Source organism: Marmota monax, unplaced genomic scaffold, assembly GCF_021218885.2.
Source record: "Marmota monax isolate L192 unplaced genomic scaffold, Marmota_monax_Labrador192_F-V1.1 WCK01_AAM20220418_F8-fsc00055, whole genome shotgun sequence".
Taxonomy (NCBI): Eukaryota; Metazoa; Chordata; class Mammalia; order Rodentia; family Sciuridae; genus Marmota; species Marmota monax.
In genome coordinates, this window is record NW_026695205.1 from 1,057,533 (window position 1) to 1,085,095 (window position 27,563).

At 37.4% G+C, this 27,563-nt stretch overlaps 1 protein-coding gene across 1 annotated transcript in view; it reads right to left on the bottom strand.

The window, feature by feature from the left end:
* Soat1 (sterol O-acyltransferase 1) overlaps positions 1–27,158 on the bottom strand; it is a 54,253-nt gene extending 27,095 nt beyond the window's left edge. The window contains exons 1-3 of the mRNA XM_046430063.2: positions 26,965–27,158; positions 11,516–11,640; positions 4,723–4,781 (exon numbers count right to left, since the gene is read on the bottom strand). Of these exons, the coding sequence (XP_046286019.1) occupies positions 4,723–4,781; positions 11,516–11,633 (177 nt within the window). The 5' untranslated portion in view covers positions 11,634–11,640; positions 26,965–27,158. The remainder of the gene's footprint in view (positions 1–4,722; positions 4,782–11,515; positions 11,641–26,964) is intronic.
* Positions 27,159–27,563: the final 405 nt, after the last annotated feature.

Genomic DNA, 27,563 nt, shown 5'->3' on the forward strand with positions numbered 1-27,563 from the left:
GTACCCCAACCTAGACAAAGATGCTCATCAAGTGCTATTTCCAAGACACAGTGTAGGTTTTCCAGCTCCATACCTATATTCAGGCCAGTCCCTCCCTTAACCGCAGGGACAAGTCTCATACAACTTTGCACCCCTCACATCCATTTGTTCAATATGAGTTACAAATAATATGGTTAAACCAGTGTCTACCTTTCCCTCAGCTACTTTTCCCTTATTCACTTAATTCTTTTTCCTTCCATTCCTCCTAACTGAGCAAACTAGTTTTATTCAGTAATACATAAAGCAGTTAAGCAGACTATTCACTTTAAAAAGTTTTAGCTTAGATCCTTGCAGGAACTCCATTCTTTCCTTTCTTCCCATCCCCTTCTACTCTTTGTCCCCCACCTCAACTTCCCATTTCAATTCCCGTTACCCGTGTATAACCTTGTGTGGAAAAATATTTATTTTGCTATTAAAACCTTGATATCTGTTTTTGTTGATATTTAAGAGAAAACAGCTTTTCCCCTAATTCACTGTTGCCTGGACTTGTATTTGGGCCAATTAGGAAGCAGATCAAATTGCATTCTTCATAACTCTATTCAGTTGATAAATGGTACTTAAACATTATATTTTTAAAAATCATGGTTAACAAGGTTCTATGACACTGATTATTCCACAAAGGATGAAGAACTGGTGGTAATTCAGATGGGCACCTCTGAAAAGATCAGTGAGCGGCATGTCCCATTAAAAAGAAAAGAAAGCAAAACAAAACCTTGGAGAAAGACAAAAATTCCCCATCACTCTAAGACTTTGTAGGTTTTTATAACATCAACTGGAAAAAAACAAGATGGCACCCAACAGATCACCACAGATAAAATCATCAGTCAAATAAGCATCATGGAGGGCTGGGGTTGTAGCTCAGCGGTAGAACGCTCGCCTCGCACATGCGAGATCCTGGGTTCAATCCTCAGCACCACATACAAAAATAACAAGTGAATTAAAGGTTTTTTTTAAAAAAATAAAAAATAAAAAAATAAGCATCATGGACATCACAGGAGGCAGATGCACCTTAATGGGATGTGGAAGTCCCCGCACTGTCCCCTTTCCCTGCCACAAAAAAAATTGCTGAATCCATTATAAAAAAGAATGAGCACCAAGCCTTGATAATACTATCCAACTCCATGCCGTTTCAGCAACTTGAAAGCTTGATAAGTGTTCAAAAATTTGTCCTGATGTTTGTGGTCTTGAAGCAACATCTGAACTCTTTCCAATGAAGCAATAATCCTAGCTATCCCAGCAGCACTGCAGCCACACCAGGGCTGGAGCAAAGGTTGGAGCATTGACATATTTTTTTGCGAAGGCAAGATAGGACCTCACACAGACCAAATGTAAGTGCCGGCAGCATCATCTCCCACGTTAACCCATGAAAGAATCTGCCCCACAAGCTTGGAAATCCGTTTGATTCTTTACAGCTATTGCTGAAAGAGGGTCTTCTGAAGGGAAAGATTATGGTACATTATTCAAAGCCAGGCAGTAGACACACAAGCAGTGCCTCATTTCACCACTTATAATGCGAGGTTACATATCTTGTTTTGAAGATGACAGGATCAATGGCCTCTTTGCATGAGTTTCTGAATCCACATGTTACTTAAGAATTTTTTTAATCTGTAACTCCATCTGAGCCTGATGTGAGGAATTGCTTTTTAATAAATTTCCCAATTTCTTCCACTGTTATTGGTGTATAGGTTCTCTCCTCTGGAGTCAATTTTAACACAGAGATGTACTTAGGAGACATCCCAGTTCCCTCCCAAGCAGATGCCCACCCACAGTGATGGAGCCCATGAGCCAACTTACCTGCACAGGCACAAACTCTGCCTGTGCCTAAAGTTTTAAAGCATGTAGCAAACAAACAGGACAGAATGATCCTTCGCCTATTTGAATCTTTACAAATAGAGCATAAGACTATATGTTCTTAAGGCTGGGGTTGTGGCTCAGCGGTAGAGCGCTCGCCTAGCATGTGCAAGGTGCTAGGTTCGATCTTCAGCACCACATAAAAAAATAAATAAAAGAAAGGTATTGTGTCCAATTATAACTAAATATAATATATATATATACACACATATATATATTATATATATTTTTTTTTAAAGACTATGTGTTCTTAAAAAGAAAAATAACCAAATCTTGTAAAATTATTTCAGATTTCCTTCTGGTTTCTTATCAGTTACATGGAGTGCAATACAAATATAACTGCCATTTTTGCATATAATAGTCTTCCAAAGTAGATTTACCTTAGAATTAAGCATACAAAATGTATGAATACTTTCACATGTGCTTCAGTGTTTTCATTTCACTGAGTCATTTTCCTGAATTATTTTTACTATTACAGTCGCTGTAACTTTAAAAAATATCATCACAATGAACAATTAGACAAGTGTGAGACAGTTTTGCATGATATGTGTAAAAGTTTGAAATGTGTGTACACCAATAAAGAATGTTTTCACTGGGTGGGGGGGGGGAAGGACTATTTGTTCTTGATGGGAAGGGGAAAATGAACAAAAGACATACACCAAGGAGTCTGTCCTGTCTACAAGAATGACAAGTCAGAAACACATTAGGAAACTATAAAAACAAAAATTCTTTATTTTAATCACTAAATTCATAAGAATAAACCTTCGAAAATAGAACATGGGTTGGACACAATGGCATATACCTGCAATCCCAACTATTCAGGAGGCTGAGGCATGACTATGCCAAGTTCAAGGTCAGCGTCGGGGCAACTTTGCAAGACTGTCTCAAAATAAAATAAGACTATGGATACAGCTGACATGAAGCTGAAGCTTGGATTCTTTTGTATCTTTGTAGTTTCATCCAGATTATGAATGTCTGAACACTTTGCACCCTAAAATATTTAGCTTTTGTGAGTTACTAATAAGCATGTGCATGTGTGAGTGTGTATGTGTGGGTGTTGAATTGAAAAAAAAAAAAAGCTAAGGATATAGCTCAGTGGTAGAGAATGTCTGCCTAGCATGCATAAGGTCCTGGTTCAATTCCAAGTGCCACAAAAAAGAAAAAGAACACATGTGACTTATATTATGAAATATATTTTATAAATATATTTAATTTTTAGTAAATATAAAATATATTCTTAGCCAAAATTACAAATTAATCACTCAGATAATAAGTTGCCTAACAATCATGTCTTTTAACAGTCTCTTATAACAACAAAGTTCCAAATCAGAAAAGACATACATACTCCACAAATGACCTTGTTCACCTTAGTTTTAGAGGCTCATACAGTTAACTTAATGGAATCAGGAAAAAAGAATAAAATTTAACACTCTTATTAATTTCGTCTAGACTTACTATTTCAAATATAGCAAACATGTCTTTTGAATACCACTTTATAAAGCAATATGGTGAATGGTTATAGTGTAGTCATCACAAATACCCTCTAGGATGATGGGGGTTAATTTCTTCATGTGGTAAATAGGTTCTTGTAATAATATTTCTAGTGAAAGCATCATCCCTGGACTAAGAAAGTGTTATGTTTCAAACAAATGAGATGAAAGGGAAAATGATTATGCCCTTAGCCTTGGGAGATAACTGAAAAACCAGCCTGATAATAAAGACACTGATATCAGAGTGAATATAAATAATCTCATACACATTATTTTATGTAATATTTTTAATTTTTCTAAACTATTTGTTATAAAGGCATGTGCATACACATATATATGTAAGTAAATTAATAACTAAAATAAGTCTATTTTATCTACATAATAATAATTATGAACTGAGATTGGTTAACAAACTTCTCTCATTGGAAAAGGTTTGTCTTGGATTTGAAGTCAACTTACACTCAGGCACAAATGGTATTAAATTACAATTTTTTTTTTAAAGTATTCTTTGACCCCAGAATTTCCTGAAGGTACACTGAATTCTGATTTAGGAAATAGTTTTCCCTGCTTGATATGGCTCCACTTTGTTATTTTTTGAGTTGTTATTTCTACTTCCCTGACAGAGAATCTACTTCTAGATGTTGACTCCATATTTATTGGAGGCCTATTTACTGTGAATCATGATAAATACTTTCATAAAGCACTCCTACATTTAACTACATCAGCCTTTACATGGCTTATTAAAAAACAAGATTTGGGGTTGGGGCTGTAACTCAGTGGTAGAGCACTTGCCTAGCATGTGTGAGGCACTGGGTTCGATCCTCAGGATCACATGAAAAATAAATAAAATTAAGGCATGCTGTCCATCTACAATTATTAAAAAAAAAAAAAAAAAACAAGATTTGCCACTTAGAGCCAGAAAATGACAGTAAAGGATGGGACAGGGGCTGGGGATGTGGCTCAAGTGGTAGCGCGCTCGCCTGGCATGTGTGCAGCCCGGGTTCGATCCTCAGCACCACATACAAAGATGTTGTGTATGCCGAGAACTAAAAATAAATAAATAAATAAATATTAAAAAAAATTTCTCTCTCTCTCTCTTTCCCTCTTAAAAAAAAAAAATCTTAAAAAAAAAAAAAAAAGGATGGGACAGGAAAGAAAAGGGCAATATGCATTCTTATACAGGTCAAAGTGGCAGATCTTATTTTCCTGTTCCTTAGCAAGATAATATCAACTGATGAAAAAGGCAAATAATGCTTAAAACAATTTAACATTAAAACTGTTACTTAATAAAACTCTATAAAAAAACTGTGCATTTATGTTTCTGAAAGAGGAAGTTTCTTACCTCTGCCTCTGCTGCCAACTGTCTCTTCTTAGCTATCACCTGTTTTATGTCAATTCGACCTAAAGGAAGGGAAAAAAGTGAGTTTGAAGTTCATGAATACAAGCTGTCTAGCAGCACTATTTAAATTATGAGGCTGAGGGACAAGCAAATAGTATAAACTACAGTATAACCACAAAACATGGCATAGCCTTAAGAACACAGCATGGGAGCTGGGGTTGTAGCTCAGTGATGGAGTCCAGCAAGTGTGAGGCGCTGGCTTCCATCCTTAGTGCCAGATAAAGATAAATAAATAAAATAAAGGTATTGTGTCTATTTACAAATAAAAATTTTAAAATGCAATATGGGCAATATAAGTAGAAGGAGCTTTATACATAAAAATAATACTAAATATGAAAAAAACTACTAAATATATACACAGTGATGACAGCTATGTTATCCACATGATGCTGTAGATCCACTTCTGACAGTATGAGATGTTAGATTCCCTGAATAGATCCTACAATTGAGATTACTAAGATAATATGAAAATATTAAAAACTAAAAAACTTTTAAAACTTATTACCAAGCTGACACAAATTCACAAATGAAAAAAAAAAAAAAGAGGATATATGTGAGAAACATAAGAATTCTTATCAAAGGTTTCTAGCAAATCTTGAGCTTCAGAACTGGCAGCCACTCAGTCCTCTGTTTTTACTTATGAAGTCTAGGTCCTGCCCAAAATGGGAAGTCTGGAGGACACTACCTTACAGCTTAGGACTCCTACGGCTACATCCTCACCATACAGGGTGGAAACAACAAAGAGAACAGTAAGGAAATGAGCCTGTCTCTTTTTAATGCTGTTGGAGGCGGGAGGGGGGTGGATTTCCCTTACTCTTCACTAGATTTGCAGCCTAAATTCACATTATCTATGTGGCCTGAAAAACCTCAAGAAGTATATTTATTTTAAAGTAAACCCAAATTGTATCCCCAGACAGATGCAAATGTAATTCCTCCCTGGAAGATTATTCATAAAAAAAAAAAAAAAAAAAAAATTTTAAATCAACCGAGTTCTTAAGAATTACAACAGATAAAGGTCCAAGAAAAAAAGAAACTTGTAGTTAAAAATCATAAACTACACCAGGAAACAGGCAACATAAATGAGAAATAGAAGAAAGCAAAACCAAGGTACTCAGAGCTTCAAAACTAACGATATTAGAATTATTAGTTATAGGATATAAAATAAGATGCTTAATATAATAAGGAAATAAAAGTGAAACTTGAAAATATAAACAAGGAACAAGAAACTACATAACCAAGCAGATCTGAAAAGGCACCAGATTTCTTAAAACACAAAATTTAAACAATTGGAATGTATAGACTAAAACACATCTGCAGAAACAGTAGTAAATGAAAACGTAGGTTGATTGGTTAGTTTTTAATCTAATATAGAGCCCAGAGAAACAGTGATGGAAAATACTAGAGGTTAAAACACAGAAGGGATCTAACAAAACAGCCAGTGGGAGAGGGCACCAATGGGACTACGGTGAAATTTGATGACAAGTCCACACAGATGTTTCTGACTTGTAATTTCTGCAGAGTAAATTGGACGGAGTTATTGTTATACAGTCTTACGATGAACATAAATGATCATAAAGAAAAAATTGTTCAGGGCTGTGGTTGTAGCTCAATGGTGGAGTATTCACCCAGCACATGAAGGCACTGGGTTCGATCCTCAGCACCAAATAAAAGTAAATAAATAAAATAAAGGTATAAAAAAGAAAAGATACAATGGTTCAAAACAAAGTCTCAGGGAAATTGTCAGTGTCAAGAATTATAAAAAACGCCATACCTCAAATGGGAAAGATTGCAAAGGATGTCAAAGATTATATCCAAAAATTTTACTTCATCAAGCTTTATAGTATCTGAAGTGAATGAAAGATGCCATGAAGAAAACAGAATTTTTAAAAAACCTAATGGACACAAAGATATACCATCTTCATTGATTGGAAGTCTTATTCTTGTTAAGATAGGAATACTTCCCAATTTATCTACAGATTGAAAGCAATCCTCATCAAAATTTCAGCTGGCTTCTTTGTAGAAACGGACAAGCTGATCCTAAAATTCATCTGGAAAATCAAGTGACACAAAATAGAAGAATCCTGAAGAAAACCAAAGTTGGAAGACACTATCAATTTTAAAGATGGACACATATGCCAATGAAACAGAACTGAGAGTGTCTAGAAGCATGCAATCTACCACTGGGCCCCCTTTTTAGCAAGGGTCTCACTAAGTTGCCCAGGATGACCTTAAACTTGCAATCCTTCTGCCTCCGCCTCCCATGCCCCTGGGATTATAGGCATGTACCACCACGTTCAGCTCATTTGATTTTTCTATCAACTGTGAGAATATACTTTATATTCAGTTCTATGACTAGACAGTCACTTCATATTAAGCTATGTATTTCATAAATAAATGAATATGCAAACTTCTCTTTTTAACTACCAAGGGGACAAGGATGAAACATTCGTTGTAAGAAATTCCCACACCTGTACATCACTTCCAAAAAGAAACTGCCTATCCATAAATAACATGATAACCATTATTACAAACTGGCTAGCAGCAATAGGAACTGGAAACAGAGAAGAGAGTTTGTTCACACTTAAGAATATCTGAAGACTCCACTGAAAATGACATTAAAATTGAATAAGAAAAATATTAAAAACCCAATTAATTTTCTTTTACCCAAAAGTAACTCTTTAGGGCTGGGGATAGAGCTCAGTTGGTAGAGTGTTTGCCTCGCATGCATAAGGCCCTGGGTTCAATCAATCCCCAGCACCACAAAAAAAAAAAAAAAAAAGTAACTCTTCATATAATACTTAAGAGAAAAATACTTTCTTGCTGCCAAGGCACATTGTCTGTTGCTAATAACACAATACCTCAGACCAGGTAAATCTTACAAAAATTTCTTTTGGCTCCTGGGTCTGGGGTACAAAGTCAAGGGGTTCCATTTGGCACTGGCACTCTTGCTGGAACAGTTCCAAGGCACTGCAGGCAATGGTGAGAGAGTGAGTGCACAAATGTGTGTATGCATGTGTGCATCTGTCTTTTACTCTCTTCTTTTAGAATCACCAGTATTCAGTTATGGAGGTGCCACCCTGATAGCCTTATCTAATTCCAATCAGCTCATAAAAGCCCTTGCTCTAAACACCATAGATCAAGTCTCTACCCTCTTAAACTTCACAATGGGAATTAACCTCCAACATCAGTGTCAAAGGGGACAATGTATATAAAACCATAGCACTACCCCAATATGTAAAAACTATAAACACTAATAAGCCAAGACTGAGAATCATGTAATTATTGCTATATCTGCCTGGTTCTACTAATACCACTAATTGATAACAACACAAGGAGTCAGTTATTTTCTAACTGAAACTTAAGAGAACCAAATGATAGATCCCTAAGGAAAAAACAAAATCTTGTGTTTATTTCCTTAACTCTGATTTCTAAGAAATCAGGCCTACAATATTTATCTTCATGAATGAATGTTAACTAACACTTTTAAGACATGTAACAGTTAACAGAAATGTTTAAAATGCAGTCCTTGAAGTGTCAAAAATCCTATTCTAATGACTTTTAATGAAAAGCTTTCTAAAACTATTACACATTTTACCACCTTACCAAAAAAAAAAAAAAAAAAAAAAGTAGACTATAGCACACATACTTAAGCTATAGGCTAAGTGAGAGTAAGTACATGCTGTTGCATGCTATCATAGTTGCACCAGGGAGTTGCACCTTTCCAGTTAGGCAGCTACTTCGTTGATTTTCACTAGAAATGCTCACTTACAACAATCCTGTACTTCTATTACCTCATCAGATCTACTGCCAAAGTTACCCAGAAGAAAGACACATAATGAATATTATTGGATTAGTAATTTATTTACTCATTCAATTTATATGCTTGCTCATTAAACAAAAACCCATTGAAGGCAGTAAATGTAGGTCTGAGGTAAGTTTTCCAAACTCCTCCTTTAGGATCTCAGGAGAAATATACATCAAAAGATTATAATACATGGCAGGGATATGGGAGCACTGGTAGGATAGAGGGGACTTTTGCAGAGGAAGACAATATTTGAGCTAAGGGTATAGCTAGCTCAGTGAGTAGTAGAGCACTTGCCTAGTATGTATGAGGCCCTGGGTTCAATCCCCAGCACCACAAAAAATAAAGCAAAACAAATTTTTTTTGTATCTTTAAGTCCCAGCCCTACTAAGTAACCTTTAGTTCTTCACTCTGGGTACCAAATTCTTAAATGTCTTCTATATTTCTTAATTTTCACTATCTGTAAACCTCTTTCTTCATTATTCCTATGTCAGAGGAAAGGGTGGCCTCTTTTTAAAAATTAACTATTCAAATGAGACTAGATCTCTCTCTCATCCTACACAAAAGTCAACTTAAAATGGATCAAAGACCTAGAAATTAGACTAGAAACTCTACAACTCCTAAAAGAAAACACAGTACTTGTAACTACAAACACCACGAAGCACAACTTCAATAAAGATACATTTTTTAAAAAATAAAGTATATAGGGCTGGGGTTGTAGCTCAGTGGTAGAGCACTTGCCTCTCACACATGCGGCCCTGATTTGATCCTTAGCAACACATAATAAATAAAGATTTTAAAATAAATAAATTATGTTTCATATGTCACCACTTTTAATCTTTTTTTTTTTTAATGATGGCAATCTTTTTTTATACCTTTTTTTATTTTTATGTGGTGCTGAGGATCAAACCCAGTTCCTCACACATGCTAGGCAAGTGCTCTACCATGGAGTTACGACCCCAGCCCAACATATTTAATCTTTATATCCCAGTGAGAAATACACACACACACACACACACATATGTATGTAACCCAGTGAGAAAAGCAAGGTAACTAATATCATTTCTCTTTAAAAAAAATTAACATTTTAAAAAATTAAACATCGTGCACACTGTCACGTGATCTATATCTTGGGGCTGAGGTTGTGGCTCATTGGTGGAGTGCTTGCCTCACACGTATGAGGCACTGGATTTGATCCTCACCCCACATAAAAGTCAATAAAAATAAAATAAAGTTATTGTGTCAATCTACAACTTAAAAAAAAAAATCCCACATCTTCTGATCCCACTCATGAAGCATTAAAAAAATAAATAAATAAAGATAGGTCAGGAACTTATAGTGACTATAATTTTAAAGATGACTAAGGAGCCCTAAGCAGTAACTAATTACCACTTTTCAAGTTTCAGTTCTTTCAGCAAATGTTTTGTCCACTTGTGGCAAGAATCAAATTAGCTAATGTGTAGGCACTAACAGGATTTTATTGCCTAGAGAAGTTCAAATTTATTTACAATTCTGATTATTTTCTAAAACACTCTGAATGATTATGTCTTAAACTACCTTCATCCTAGTTTTACCTTGCTCTCCATGAAGAAACAGAAGTAATCTAGAAGTGTCACTTAAAGATAGTCTTTATGTCCACAGGATGGTTGGACTTAGACAAGTGCTCTACCACGCACTGAGCTACACCCTCAGCTCAAATATTGACTTCCTCTGCAAAAGTTCCCTCTACCCTACCCGTGCTCCCATACCCCTGCTATGTATTATAATCTTTTGTTTGTATATTTCTCCTGAGATCCTAAAGGAGGAGTTTGGAAAACATAACCTACAGACCTGCATTTACTGTCTACAGTGGGTTTTTATTTAACAAGTATATAAATTGAATGAGTAAATAAGTTACCAATTCAATGATCTTCATTATTTGTCTTTCTTCAGAATGTTTCTCCCCAATATTAACTCCTCCTTCGTTGTATAAATTTCATTTTTTATATAACATTAGAATATGCAGCAATTTAAGGGGCTCAAGTTGTGGCTCAGTGGTAGAGCACTTGTCTAGCATGTATGAGGCCCTGGTTTGATTATCAACACCACATAAAAATAAATAAATGTAAAAAATGTTTTTTAAACTTCATTATGTCAACTTAAACAGCAACACTTACATTCCAGTGGAATCCAGCTACTGATATTGAAAATTAAAATAGGAAAAACAAAATAATGTACTTTTATAAAATGTCTCAAGATGCCAAAGACAATATCAGAAAGTTTCACCCTATTTGTTAACCAAACAAGGGTCAAATATCAAATCCGTGTTGAAATCTAACCTATACAAATGTCACGGCAAAAACAAATATCCTGATGTAACAGATGACATCAGAGTTACATTTACAAGTCTACCATTCTTAATCATAAGCCTTTACTTTAACAAGCACTGTGTTATACTCCTCTTTGTATTCAAATACTTAGCAAACTTGGATATAAGAAGTAAAAAAAAAAAAAAAAAAATTTTTTTTTTTTTTTTAAATAGAACTTCCTAATTTCTCCCTCACTCCTAAGATTTATAACTCAGTATAGACCTAGATTAGGTACTCTGCTAATTACTAGTTTTACTCATTATATCTATTATGAGAGTAATTAGTAATTTTGATAGTATCAGTTATTTTTAATGATCTACTTATGTGTGTGATTTGGGGGGGGGGGGTTGCCATTCACTTAACTTGGAGCTCTAAGGGGCAAACATCAGTATTGCTCACTATTATACCCCAACATATAACAGGATACCCAATAATTATTAGTAGGTTAGGTGACTCTTTGTTACCAGATATAAAAACTATTAATATTCATTTATAATAGAGAAAAAACAAATAAAATTGTAATCCCTACTCTGGAACACTGAATTTATTATTTCATTAATTCATCCCAAAAAATGTAAAGCCTCACCATTTCTATGAGTCTCTAGGGACTCCTTTGTAGGGTTTTTCTGGTCTTCATCTTTCTCAGAGTTTTCATTGGACTTGGATAGCCGGTTTCTTACAGACATCTTCTCTTTATCCACCATTGATTTGCTAGGAAAAGAAGATGTAAAAAGCTTTAAGCAATGGCTAGAAGAACAGGTTCTGAATGTTCCCAACACAAAGAAGTGATACATGATTGAGATGATGAATAAGCTATTCAGCCCGATTTGATCACTTCACACTTTATACATGTATTGAAATATCATGGTAACCTATAAATAATATACAATCATTATGTGTCAATTAAAAATTTTTTAATATGGAGTGATATAGCTCAGTGGTACAGTGCTTGCCTAGCACACACTAGGCCCTGGGTTCCATTCCCAAAATCACATACACAAAAAAGAATTAAAAATTATAAAACAAGGGGCTGGAGTTGTGGCTCAGTGGTGGAGCACTTGCCTGGCTCGGGCAAGGCCCTGGGCTTGATCCCCGGCACCACATAAAAATAAAGGTATTGTGTCCAACTACAACTAATACAGTTTTTTAAAAATTATAAAATAAAAGCTTTGAACTAAGCATCTGACTTAGGTGAATTTCAGAATAAAACCATAAGAGATGTGACAACTGATGATATGGTCTTCCTTGTGTTTTCCTTTAATCACATTTAATCATGAGTATAAAATACTGTAACAAACTTGAAGAAATTAGATCCTATGAATAGTTTAGTTGAACAAACAGGCACCAAGTATATGAAAAATCAAAAATTAAACAGCAAAGTACAGCTACAAAGATGCCACAGATAGAGTATAATTGATAATCAATCCATGGTAAAAACAATAACTCGGAAGTTCAAAGTCAGGAGATATCAGAAAAAGACATAAAAGTCTCACAGAAAAGAAGGTATTTGGGGACTGAGTCTTGAAGGATGAGAACATAACACTCCATGTGTGAGAAAGGGTTAAATCAAGACCTTTAGAAGCCCTGTTCAGGGGACCATAACTGAAGCAGACCACTAGAGAACGAGACTAGACTTTGTTGTCTACTCCATGGAAAGCCCCTACTGTGTGCTTTAGGTTGTCTCATTTAATCTTCATAACAATTCTGGGGGAAAAAAATGTTATTACCTCTAATATGAAAAAACAAAGGCTCAAGAAGTATTACCATCAGTGCCCTCCACCCATACAGGAACACAACGGCAGCTGAACAAGCTGAGTTATTAGGAAGGCCTACAATAGGAAATTAGAAGATCAGAAGGGAATCTGGCTGGATAGTTTTGAAGAGTCCCAGGGCACAAGGGTTTACTCTGGCTCAGGTACTGTCAGAAAGCAAAGACAATTCTACAATTAGTAGACGCAAACAGAGTGCAGCTGAACAGAAGTCCCCCCTTATCTACAATGGATACAGTCTAAGATGCCCCCCCAGAGAATGCCTGAAATCAGGGACATTATCAAACTATTCATATTTTGTTTTTTCCTATACACACATAAAGTTTAATTTATAAATTAGGTATTGTAAGAGCTGGGGTTGTAGCTCAGTGGTAGAGTGCTTCCCTGGCAAGCACTCTTCCCTGAGGCACTTGGTTCACTTCTAAGCACCACAGATAAATAAATTAAAGGTCCATCAACAACCAAAAAAATTTTTTTTTAATTAGTTATAATAAGAGATTTAACAACAGTAATAACAAAATAGGACAATATACTATAATAAAAGTTTGCATTTGGGGATTATGAAGTAAAGGTCACTTGAACAAAAGTGAATCTGATAACCAAGATGGCTACTAAGTGACTATTAAGTAGGTAACATACACATGGTGGATACTCTGGAAAGAGATAATTCATGTTCCAGGCAACAAAGGATGGTATGGCTCAAGATTTCATCAAGAATACGAAGAATGGTGTACAGTTTAAAACTTACGAACTGTTTTTATTTGAAAACTATGGTTGGCTGCAGGTAACTGGATACTATGGAAAACAAAACTGCAGACAAGCCGGTACCACTGTTAATTGGTAAAGCAGCACAATCATTCACATTAGCCTGGAAAGAGGGATGTTTCATCTTTTATAACTTAGCAATGTTTAGTTTCCTCTGTGTTCAGACATGATTAATGCATAACCTTGGTTTTGTCTTGATACATCAAGGTCACCAGATGATCTTATCTAATGTTGGTGTTCAGAGAAATTGTTTGTGTTCAACAGAAGAATACCAAAAGGACTTAGCTATTAAGTGCCAGGTTGGCTCATAGTAACACCAAGGCCTAGCTGAAGTGTCAGGGAAGCCCTAGTGTGCAAGAGGCTACTTTTCTTCTAATTACAGTAACTTGCCCAAGACCACAAAGTCTATAAATAAGAGCCAGATGTGAAGTGGCATTAGTGAGATCCAAACTACAAATGCAACTATTAAAAAAAAAAAAAGGTTGATAAAGTGATATGATGAAAAAGATTAGGATTGAGAGGAGTCAAACTAGGAAAGCCTACAAAATTTGAATTTTTTAGGAAGGCAGTGGGGAGAATTTTAAGAACTGAAAACATGGTCAAAGTCAAATTTTGGAAAGATCAGAATAAAAATGGTATCAGATATTATCATCCTATGTACATACATAACTATATGACCGGTGGGATTTTACATCATGTACAACCAGAAGAATGAGAAATTATATTCCACCCATATATGATTTATTGAAGTGCATTCTACTGGCATGAATAACTAATTAAAACAAACTTTTTTAAATATTTATTTTTTAGTTTTAAGTGGACACAATATCTTTATTTTACATTTATGTGGTGCTGAGGATCGAATCCAGTGCCTCATGCATGCTAGGCAAGCACTCACTCTACCCACCGAGCCACAATCCCAGCCCCTAAAACAAATTTTTTAAAAACAATTTTTAAAAAAATAGGGCTAGGGTTTATGGCTCAGTAGTAGAGTGCTTGCCTAGCATGTATGAAGCCCCGGGTTCAATTTTCAATTTCGTGGAGGAGAGGGGATGCTAGAGATCCAACCTAGCACTTAAGACTGCCTTCTACCACCAAGGTACACCCCAGCCCCTCATTACATTATTTTTAAAGTCACATATATTTAAATTCTGGGTTCATGGTCTTCCTAAACTTTTAAAGATGTCTTTTGTGTATGAAATGATAGAATATAGCAAATGGTGAGTTTAGTTGCTTTTTCAGCTGTCACTGTTTGGCAACATAAAAATCTAACAACTCTGGATCAGTTCCCTTTTAATTTTTTCTGAAATCATACAAATGAAAAAGAATGCAAAACAGTAGATGAATATGTCAAAGAAATTTCAGAAGAACAATAATATTTGATTAAGAGGAACCTAGAAAAGATCTGGCCAGGGCTACTGGTAGAGACTTAAAAGTCATCTGTGTTACCATGGTAGAGGAAGCCATGGAGCATCTAATCCTCAAACAGAAATGAGTAGAGAAGCGAGAACTGAAAACTAATCTCTGTTGCAGAAATCACGAAAGAAAACCAAAATAGATGTAAAGGGAAACAAGATGTTTCAAAAAGGAAATAATTTTACAACAGATAATGTGGAATTAAAAATAGGCACTCTTGCTGGGCACTCTAGTTCAGGGGAAGCATGCTTAGTGAAAGACCCTGGGTTTGAGCCGCAGCACTACAAAAAATAGATATGTTTTTAAAAGGCACTCTTTAAAGATATTAATAAAAGATTAAAATACAAAAGACAGTAATGTAAGAAAACTGAAAAATAAATTCGAGATTAAAGTCTATTACCAGAGCCCTATGAGAGAATACAGCATAGTGAAATGTTTCTCAGACTAACAACAGCCAATTCGGCATGTTTACATGCTTTACATGCATTAAGTATGTAAAGTCAATATATCAGTAGTAAGTAACAGCAGTGGTAATGTCATCAACAAGAGCACTGATTGAAGGGGCACCTATGTACCTCCCAAGAACTGTGCTAAGTCCTTTATATTTTCTCAATATTTACAACCTTAGATAAATACTCTCCTCATTTTAAAGATGAGAAAAATGTAGTTTAGGGAGGTATTTTAATATATATTATATATGTATGTATGTATATGTGTGTGTGTGTGTGTGTATATATATTTGAATTCCAGTTCTGCAGTTATAGAATAATTATTTTTTAACAGTCAATAAATATTTAAGGAATTTCACATGTTGTAATTCTTTCACTGCCCGTCAAGGTCACTGTAGTTCCTCTGATGCTGAAGTTTGAAATTTATCTTTAAGATAATCCTTTTGAAAAAGTACCAATGCTAGATTAATATATATATCCCAAGTCATAATTTTCCAACAGTTTTGTGATCTCTCCCAAGAGGGCTTCTCCTGTAGCCACACATCTATTGAAAACACTCATACAGTAACTTTGTCGTTTTGCTTTACTCACATGACTATGTGGGATGGAATTATAAGACAGTTAACAAAAACTATAAAGACCTAAAAAAAAATTTTTAATCTTAGGCATTGGTATATCCCACAGATCTATACTGTTTCTGAGTATGATGGATCAGAGTGGCAATAAGAACATGGCAGCCAGGCCACAGTGGCACACACCTGTAATCCCAGCGGCATGGAAGACTGAGGCAGGAGGATCCTGAGTTCCAAGCCAGCCTCAGCAACTCAGCGAGGCCCTAAGCAACTCAGCGAGGCCCTAAGCAACTCAGCGAGGCCCTAAGCAACTCAGCGAGGCCCTAAGCAACTCAGCGAGGCCCTAAGCAACTCAGCGAGGCCCTAAGCAACTCAGCGAGGCCCTAAGCAACTCAGCGAGGCCCTAAGCAACTCAGCGAGGCCTTGTTTCTAAATAACTTTTTTTTTTAAAGGGCTGAGGATGTGGCTCAGTGGCTAAGTACACCTGGTACTAAAACAAACAAAACTAGGCAGATCCATCAACCCTAAAAAGTGATCCTGAGGTCAGCTTCTTGAAGAAAGTTGATCCCAGAGATTGATGGGGAACTTTGAAATCATCATGATCTATGTGCATAATTCAAATAGAAACAAAAGAAATCCAAATTTTAAAACTGCAGGCTGATGGAACAATTGAATCTAGCATCAATACTTTTTAAAAAGGACTATCTTAAAGATAAATCTCAAACTTCAGCATCAGAGGAACTACAGTGACCTTGAGGGGCAGAGAAAGAATCACAACATGAGAAATTCCTTAAATATTTACTGTTAAAAAATAATAATTCTATAACTTCAGAACTGGAATTCACAACAAAATCTATCAGATTCTACAGCCTACCATCTACCACTAGCCTGCCTCCAACCCACTACCTCTGCTCAAGTCTCCTCCACCAACTCTCATCTCACCCCCTCTGTAGCTCCACTGCACTCTCCATCTGTCATTGTCATACTATCCCTCACAATAAGCCTAAATTTGTCAAACAGGGACTATAGAATTTTCTCCTTGAATTTCCAAAATCTCGTGGAAAGTACCTGGGGCACAACAGGAATGCATTAGGAGAGGAAGTGAATGTATCAAACATTCCATAAACCAATTATCCTAAACTTGCAGAACCAAGAGGAAAACATGCTGGGAGGATGCCAATTCGAATCATCTTCACTGTTAATAGCTTCATGTGTCCTACAATTGTTCTTTTACACAATACCTTTGTTTTATTTATTTATTTTTATGTGGTGCTGAGGATTGAACCCAGGGTCTCGCACACGCTAAGCGAGTGGTCTACCACTGAGCCACAATCCCAGTCCCCTACAATTGTTCTTAATTGATGGTGGGGGATCCCCTAGACTCCAGAGAGTATTCACAATCTATTTCAAGCACTTCAATAAGTGAAAAAGACAATTATACTTTTATTACATAGAAAAGTTATATATGCTATCTAAAATAATATTATTGGGGCTGGGGTTGTAGCTCAGTGGTGGAGGGTTTGCCCAGCATGTGTGAGGGACTGGGTTCTCAGCACCACATATAAATAAATAAAAATAAAGTTCTATCAACAACTAAAAAAAAAATTTAGAAAAACAATAAAAAATAAAATAAATTATTATTTTTCTCTGGCTGTTATCCCATATTGATTAGACGTGCTCATTAAAAAGTAAAAAAAAAAAAAAAAAAGAAAAAACCTAAAAAAAGTTTGATAGACAAATGCTGTTTAACCGACACACACAAAAATATTAAATCTGGGTATCCTGTAGAAAAATAAAACATTAAAGGAAACCATGATGGTTAAAATTAGGAACAATCAATCTACTCTAGAAAAAACATGTCAAAAGCTAAATCACTGGGGCTGGGGATGTGGCTCAAGCGATTGCGTGCTAGCCTGGCATGCGTGCGGCCCGGGTTCAATCCTCAGCACCATATACAAATAAAGATGTTGTGTCCGCCAAAAACTAAAGAATAAATATTGGAATTCTCTCTTTCTTAAAAAAAAGCTAAATCACTGAAAGACAGTCCTGTAAAAAGACTAAAGGAAAGAAAGATTTCAGAAGACCAAGCATTTTTAAAACCACTGGTATTACAGGCATGTGCCACACTCAATTAGTGTTGTGGGTTTTTTTTTTTTTTTTTTTTTGGGGGGGGGGGGGGCTTGTTGTTAAACCAACAGAACTTTTTAAAAGATTAAAGTGGACTAAGTCCTGTCCTTACCTAAAACCCTTCAAACACTGGATTTTTTTTTTTTTTTTGCAGTGCTGGGGGTTGAATTCAGGGCCTCAGGCATGCTAGACAAGTGCTCTGCCACTGAGCTACATCCCAGCCCTCTGCTGTTTCTGAACTAGCTGTGTTCCCCACTCAGAGGCCTTTCTTGCGGTGGGGGGGGGGGCGGGGGGGGGGAACATTCCTGAAGAAGCCCCAGAGGCTGCCCTCAAGGCTTTCCCCTTCACTTCATTCAAGTTCTCTATAACTGTCCCCTCCGCTGGACTTCCTTCTTTACCCTATCTGAAATGAACACCCTGAGCCAAGTGGGCTAGGAATCCCAGTCATTCAGGAGACTGGGGCAGAAGGATTCCAAGTTCAAGATCAGCCTCAGCAACTTAGAGAGGCCCTAAGCAACTTAGAAAGACCATGTCTCAAAATGAAAACATAAAAATAAAAGGGGGGAGATATAGATGTGTGCTAATCCCAGTACCACAAAATAAATAAATAAATAGATAGATAGATAGATAGATAGATAGATAGATAAATAAATAAAAATAAAATTAATGCCCTGGAATTCTGCTCCTCTTCTACCCCCTCACACTGCTTAATTTTTCTTCAGGGCACTTGTGTACAAATTACATTATACTATTTCTTTCCTATCTACCCCAAAGGACTGTAATCCCCTTAAAAAGAATTTTCTCTTGTTCACCATTTTTAAACAAATACCTAAAAATGTATCTGGAACACATTCTGCACTTCATACAGTTTGATGAACTAATTCACAAATAGTTACCAAATATTTTCACATACAGTAAGAACATGAAACCAGATTGCTCACCACAAGTTCCTGGAGCCATCATTCAAACGTTGGTGTAAGCTAGAGCTTGACACTCTGTACTTCTTTGTAACTTTATATGCTAACACTAAAAACTACAACCCTACAACAACTGGCTAGGTGTGGTAGGCCATGGCTGTATCCCAGCTACCTGGAAGCCTGAGGCAGGCAAATCACCTAAGCTCAGGAGTTCAAAAGACAGCCAGGGAAACACCACAAGACCCCAGCTCAAAAATAAACACACGGGGGCTGGGAATCTAGCTCAGTTGGTTGAGTGCTTGCTTCATATGCACAAGGTCCTGGATTCAATCCCCAGCACCACAAAATAAATAAATAAATAAACACACAAGGGCTGGGTTGTAGCTCAGTGGTAGAGTGCTCACCTTGCATGTGAGAGGCGCTGGCTGGGTTGGATCCTCAGCACCGCATAAAAATAAATAAATAAAATTAAGGTATTGTGTCCAACTACAACTAAGAAAAAAAAATTTTAAATAAACAAACAGAACAATTAATAAGGATATTGCTGAGTCTGGGATTTAAATTATATGTATATAATTTTAAATGATCTGTTCTAAAGCTTAAGACTTCCATCAACATCGGCCATTCAGGACCCATCCCTACAGTTTGTCTATTGGCAAATGTCATGTCCCTTACTCCACTGGAAGATCTCTCAAACTTGAGATTTTTTTTTTCCTACTGAAACAATTCAAACAATTAGAATAAATGAGAACTGTTAATAAGTTCTCTTTAGAGAACACTTACTGTCTGCTAAACTGTATGAAAAAATCCTTTGTATAGATTATCTCCTCTATTCCTAATAATAATCTTTCAAGGTGAGTAATCCTGTCCTCATTTTCAAATAGAAAAAAGTAGTGACTGCCAGAAGCACAACTACAGAAGACAACAAAGAAAGAAAGAACACTTTAAAAATAGGAACCAGCACTTAAAGAGAGAGAACAGGCCTTTTAATGTAGGACCAAAGTTTAGTTTCCCGGGCTGGGGTTATAGCTCAGTGGCAGAGCGCTTGCCTCGTACATGTAAGGCACTGGGTTCGATCCTCAGCACCACACAAAAATAAATAAATAAGCAAAATAAAGATTGTGTCCATGTATAACTAAAAAATATTTTCAAAAAGTTTAGTTTCCCAACACATCAGTGTAATAAGGCAGACCTGAGCTGAAGTCTACGCTTACTGACGTTGGACATCAGAAAAAGGCTATGGTAGTTTAAACAGAATGCAAGGGGAAATTTTTCATTTGCATTGAAATTATTATTTTTTTAAAGAGAGAGAGAGAGAAAGAGAGAATTTTTTAATATTTATTTTTTAGTTTTCGGCAGACACAACATCTTTGTTTGTATGTGGTGCTGAGGATCGAACCCGGGCCGCACGCATGCCAGGCGAGTGCGCTACCACTTGAGCCACATCCCCAGCCCTGAATTTTTTTTTTTTTTAAAGTTCTAACATTTAAAAGGTATGTATCAATCAACTGAAAAATTCACACATATTAAGCACCATAATCTTCGGTGATATTAGATAAATATGTTGTAATACTTCAGAGGCCTACACCTCTCTATTCTTGCACACAAACACAAAATGTGCTGAAAGAAGTCATAATTAACAATTTAAGAAAGTCAAAACAAGACCTCAGGGAGAAGGTAGCATCCGAGTGGAGTTCAAAAAAGGAATAGAAGTTTTTGAGGCATTAAAACAGGATGAAAGTTAGTGAGCACTCTATGAAAAACATACCATAAAGCGCAGGCCCTGGTGCTAGACTCCTTAACTCAAACACTTCCTTGAGAGCTAACATAAGCCAGGTGTGGCATACAAAGATGTTTACAACAACCTGTGCTCTCAAAGACTGAGGAACTAATGGGAGAAAGACATAAAACATAATTATCACACCTGCTGGTATTACTGGACAGCGACAGAGGTGTAGAGTGTGAAGGGAACACCAGTCTATTCCCAAGGAGCCTAGGGGCGATGAGGAAAGGTTTCCTGAAGGAGGGAAAGTTTAGGTTACTTCTCCAAGGAAGAGAAGCTATAAGGCTAAGCACATGGTATGAAAGGGCAAGGGCCCTTAAGAACTATTTTAAGAAGTTTGGAACTTAGGGAAAAAAAAAAAAAAGAGCTAAGCCAGGGGTGTAGCTATGTGATCTGCCTCAGAAAGAAAAACAGAAGAGAGGGAAGGAGGGAGAAGTTTTTAAACAGAGACTGACTGCATATTTATCTTGAAGAAAATTAAACTCAGGACCTAAGGAAAGGATACACAAGAGAAAGGAGAGATTGATGGGGACCACAATAAGGTCACACACCAAAGACAATAAAGACCTGAAGTAAGGCTCAATAGCATGTATTTATTAAAATAATAAAAGAGTGGAGAGATAAGGGAGATGAGATAAAGTTACAAACATTATCCTGAGGAGTCCCTGAGATATCCAGGCAGCTGTTCAGATAGATAACTCACTGACTAAAGCTACAGCCCTGCCAGTATGCTAAGTAATTACACCTGGGGAAGAGAGAGGAGTAGGTAAAGTCAAAATCTGTGCCTGCAGGCCAGCCAAGCGATTATGACCAGCTGAATATACAAGCCTGGGCTGAAGACAGAGATCTAGGATTCATTCATAATGAATGAATTATAGTACTTAAAATTATAGTACAGGCACAGATAAGGACAAGCCACATGAACTCAGGAAGCCTCCCAGGGAGGTGACCTAAGAAATAATACAGCTAACATTTACATAGCACTTCTTAACAACCTATAGAGCAGATACTAGTATCATTCTTATAAATGATTAAATAATTCCAGTTATTATGGGGCATTTAAAGAACAGTAAGTTACAAAATCAACATACAAAAAAAAAAAAAAAAATCAACAGATTTTGTACATACCAACAACAAATCTGCTAAGAAATCAGAAAAACAACCCCATCCACAATAAACTAAAAAAAAAAAAAAAAAAAAAAAAAAAAACACCACCTAGAAATACCTCTAACCAAAGAGATGAAAGACCTCTACGATGAAAACTACAGAATACTGAAGAAAAAAATTGAAGACCCCAAAATACGGAAAGACCTCCCATGTTCATGGATGGGCAGAATTAATATTATTGAAATGGCCATATTACGAAAAGCAATATACACATTCAATGCAGTCCCCATCACAATACCAATGATATTTTTCACAGAACTAGAAAAAGAGTCCTAAAATTCATTTGGAATAAAGACCCAGAATAGTCAAAGCAATTCTTAGTCAAAAAAGGCAATGCTGGAGGCATCACAATACCCAACTTAAAATTATAGTACAGAGCTATAGTCACAAAAACTGTGTGGTACTGGCATAAAAACAGACAGTTTCTAGAGGCCTCATGTTTTCCCTTAAAACTCCCTTTGTTTCAGCCTACTTGCCCTTGGCCTACTGTGACACTTCTGGTTCTGGACAAAGACAGAAACAAATCCACACAGATACAACGATCTGATCCTACCAAAAACACACTCTGGAGAAAAGACAGCCTCTTTAATAAATACTGCTGTGAAAACTGGTTTACCATATGTAAAAGAATGAAAAGAGACCTTTCTCTCTCAACCTGCACAAAAATCAACTACAAGAGCTGGGGTTGTAGCTCAGTGGTAGAGCCCTTGCCTAGCACCTGTGAGGCACTGGGTTTGATCCTCAGCATCATATAAAAATACATAAATAAAATAAAGGGATTGTGTTCATCTAAAACTAAAAATATTTTTTTTAAAAAATCAACGCAAAATAGGTCAAAGACCTAGGAATTTAGACCACAAAGTATGCAACTCCTAAAAAAATAATAATAATAATAATAAGGTCAACACTCCAGCATATAGGCAGAGACAGTAACTTTCTAAAGCTCAGAAAATAATGCCAAGAGTTAATAAATGGGATGGTATCAAATTAAAAAGCTTCTGCATAACAAAGGAAATAATTAAGAATGTGAAGAGAGATCCTACAGAAGGGGAGAAAATCTTTGCTAGCTACTCTTCTAATAGAGAATTATTATCTAGAACATATAAAGAACTCAAAAAACTAAACACCCCCCCCCCAAAAAAAAAAAACAATTAATGGGCAAATGAATTAGATATTTCTCAAAAGAAAAAATACAAATGGCAAAAAAAATACATAAGAAAATGTTCAACATCATTAGTAGTCAGGAAAAGCAAAACTACACTGAGATTTCATCTCCACAAATCAGAATGGCAGTCATCAAGAATACGAACAATAATAAATGCTGGAGAGGATGTGGAGAAAAAGAAACACTTTTACACTCTTGGTGGGATTGTAAATGAATACAACCACTATGGAAATCTGCATGGAGGTTCCTTAAAAGACTAGGAATGGAACCACCATATGACCCAGCTAGACCACTCTTTGGTATTTATCCTAAAGAATTAAAGTTAATGTACCACAGAAATACATGCATACCCATGATTATGGTAATACAATTCACAACAGCCCAACTGTGAAATCAGCCTAGGTGCCCATCAACAGACAAAATGTGGTATATGAACACAATGGAGGTTTTTTTGTTTTGTTTTGTTTTGTTTTCGGCGGACACAACATCTTTGTTTGTATGTGGTGCTGAGGATCGAACCCGGGCCTCACACATGCCAGGCGAGCGAGCTACCTCTTGAGCCACATCCCCAGCCCCACAATGGAGTTTTATTCACTCAAATAAAAATGAAATTATATCATTTGCAGGAAAATGGATGGAACTTGAAAGTATTACATTAAATAAGGCAAACTCAGAAGGTCAATGGTCATGTGTTTTCTCCCATATGTGAGAGAAAAAGGAAAAGAAAGGGGAGGGAAATTGAACAACAAATCCCATCAATATGTACAACTATAATGCAACAATAAAAAATGTGGAGAAAAAAAAAAAAAGAAAGTGGGGGTGGGGGATCTCATGAAAATCAAAGGGAGATCAGTAGAATAAGAGGAAAGGAACCAGAGGGTAAGAGGGAGGGTGGGCGGGCGAAAGGAATTGCTAGGGAGGGATACTGGCCAAATTACATTGTTACATTGTGAGCACTAGCGAATATGTAACAAGTCCCATCATAATGTACAACTATAAGGAACCAAAAAAATGTGGAGAGAAAAAGAATTAACAATAAAAAGAAAAGGCCTAAAGTAGAGTAGAACCAGGAGCAAGCAATGTTGGAAATCAAGTTAGAAGATTCAAGAAGTAGTAATCTAAGGTCAATGGAAATTCAAGTGTAACAAAAAAAAAAAAAAGGAGAGTGGGCCAGGGTACAGATATTTCACAATTTGAGGACATTAATAGCTGTGATTTACTTAACTACATGCATACTTAGTTTCAGGAACAATGACAAATAGACTGGGGTGGGTTGCAAAATGAGTTAAGGAAATGAAAACAGTGATCATAAGACAAGTCAGTCTAGCTGGGTACAGTGGCGCATGTTGGTAATCCCAACAACTTGAGAGGCTGAGACAGGAGGATCCCAAATTCAAAGCCAGTCTCAGCAACTTAGTGAAATCTTGTCTCAAAATATAAAGAACTGGAGATGTCGCTCGGTGCTTAAGTACTGTGGATTCAATCCCCAGTATCAAAAAAAAAAAGAAAGAAAGTCTCTCAAGAGGTCGAGCAGTGAAGAAATCAAGTGTACTTAGCCAGTAGCCTTTGCAGAGCTGGCATCACAGGCTGGCACCACCCCATTTAACATGTCCACTCTATTTTCAGATAAGCAGGAGATTTGTTCAAAAAGTCACAGCCAATGAGTAGAAGTGCAAATATGTTCCTCCTTGGTGACATGAAGTTGACTAGGTAGCTATTTTTAAATACAACACATTGATTCAACAAGAATTTCAGAAACTAATCTGTGCGCTGCAGTTATGCAATGTTCTGTGTGATAAGTAACTTGTCGTCAGAAAGCAAATAATATCAGTTTGAGAAATAAATGAATCATGTTGAAAAAAGTTTCCTTTGGAAATCAAGCTATCTCATTAGGCTGCCTGTAGCATTCTCGTTAATAAAGCATTCAGAAGAACCTAACATTACAAATAAATACTGAATACCTATTCTGGTAAAGAACTATGCGACATCACCCTTAAGTAGGGGGAAAGAAAAACAACTGTGAATAAAATTTTAAATCCAAAACATAAAATATTTGGACCTTCTTCCTTCCAAACAAGTTTGCCCTAGTGCAACCCCACAACTTTTACATATGGCAGAACCAGGTTATTTAATCAATTAGCAAAACTGAAGGACCTGGGCAAATTTGATTTACATCTCTACAGTTAGTACAATCACTTATCCACTGTGGTAAATTCCAAAACAGGGGCTCCTCTTAGACAAACCGAGCTTGACTGGCCTTTGTTAAATTCTTTTTCCTTTTCTTTCTCATAGGAAACTGCCACTCTTCCCTAGTTAATGTTTCTCATTCAAAAGTTCCTTCCTGCTGGCCAGGGTGGCGCACACCTGTTACAAATCACAGCAGCTGGGGAGGCTGGGGCAAGAGGATCAGAAATTCAAAGCCATTCTCAGCAATTTAGATGAGCAACTTGGCAAGATGCCGTCTCAAAATAAAAAACTAGGGGCTCGGGATGTGGCTCAGTGGTTAAGTGCCCCTGGGTTCAAACCTTGATACACACACACACAAAAAGTTCCTTCCTTTTTCACTCAAGTGCTTTATTGTGCCAGGTGCTGGTCTAGACCCTAAGAAGACATAAAGAAGATAAACTAGCCCAGCCTTCATGAAATTTACTAGTAGAGAACAATTAAAGCATCTAATTAACTAACATACTCATTACAATTAATGATTAATTATTGGTAAGGAGACTAAGGACTGCTAGGGAGACAAGGAGATAGCTTGATTTCCAAAGGAAACAATATTTGGGCTGAAGTTTTAAAGAACGTTTAGGAACTGGGGAAAGGGAGAGGTGAAGGAGACATTAAAGGCCAAGCAGATAAGCAAAGAGGAGGCTTTCCAGGAACAAAAATTAAAGCCAGTGTGGCTTGAGTCTGAAGAGCCAGGGGAAAAAGAGGCTCCAATGAGCTGGCGACAGGAAGAGTGAGCTCACTCAGACCTAAGAGAATGTGAAACCCTTGAGGGGTTCCAAACATGTGATACACCGAGACACGTGCTTTTCTTCACAATTACTCCTCTTACTCTTCCATGCATCAGACCTCTTTCCAAAACCCAGTCCCAGGCCCCCAGCAGCACAAACTTCCTTAACTGGTCATTCATGATGCTGCTCAAGGCAAGCAAGGAGGGGGAAAAGAATCTTCAAGTTGAATTCTGTATTTAAGAGAAGAAGAAGATAAGTACTATTCGGGGGTGGATGGGGGGGGAATAGTTTAAACAAGGGGCAGCCACTTAACTATTCAAGTGATAGCTGGACTTAACCTATGCATAAAAGCAGAGAACACAGTTTATAGATGTTTCTTGCAAATAACTTCTAAAAATATGTGTGTGTGTGTGTGTGTGTGTTTAAATTACATGGGTATTAACATTTAAAGTCAAAGATTGAAAACTTAACTACAGCCTAATATTTAAAAAACAAAACACGAGCCCACAACCCAACAGATTTTGACATTTTATTGCGCCATCCTTCCCTTCTCACAGTTTTTCCCCCTTAAATCAACAAAAAGATGACTTCCCGAATGCAGTTTGTGGTTTCGCTTTTTAAAGAATAAAATGCCTTCTAATTTATAACTTTCTGTGCTACTGGCTTGAGAGATGCCACAGGGCTGGGGGACACCAAACGAGCATCCGAGGTTTAAACGACTGCCAGTAACGTGGATGGATGCCTGACCGTAACTTTCCCGTCCTCCCCTCCCAAACTCCCGGGGACTGGCGGAGCCTCCCGGTCTCTGGGCTGAGGGGACTGGACAGCCCTGGACAAGGCCAGGCCCGCAGAGCCGGAGTTGCAGCCGCCACCTCTTTCCCCTTCTCCTCGGGCTGAGGCAGGGGGGACCCAGACGGGAAATGAGAAGGAAGGTGGGAGCATGGGTATTACCTGGGGCCCAGCCGGGCTGCGGGGACTTCGGCAAAGAGGGCCGGGCAGGGAATCCGTCACTGCACAGCGGCGGGAAGGTCGGCTACAAAATACGTCCCGGGGCCAGGGCCCGCAACGCCGCGAGCCCAGCCGCAAACGAAGATAAAGCGCCCGACTCGCCCGCCCCTCGGCCCCCAACCTCCAGCCGGCTCGCCTGCGTCACGCGCACGGTCCTCGAGCTCGGGACTCCATTGGTGGTCCCGGCGATCGCAGGCTCCTCCCACTGCCCCGCCCCTTCCCGGGCGCGCGGGTACCCGGCGCTAGAGCCTTCAGCTGGCGCTGGCGCTGGCGCCCTGTGAGCGGTGCTTCACACTAGCCGCTCGTGACACCGGCCACAACAGCTTGCTTTCCACTTCCACCCAGCGGTCAAATGTGGGACAGAAACGTGACCAACACAACTTCCTGCAAGTTCGAAAAGGCACCCTGCGTGGTAGCATGGGACAGGGGAGTCTAGTGCTGCTTCTGTAGATTCGCATAAGCCACTTCTGGAACGGAGGATCATTGACATTGAAACTGATCGTCAAGGAACAAAATAGAAACTCTAGTCAGAAACCCGTGTC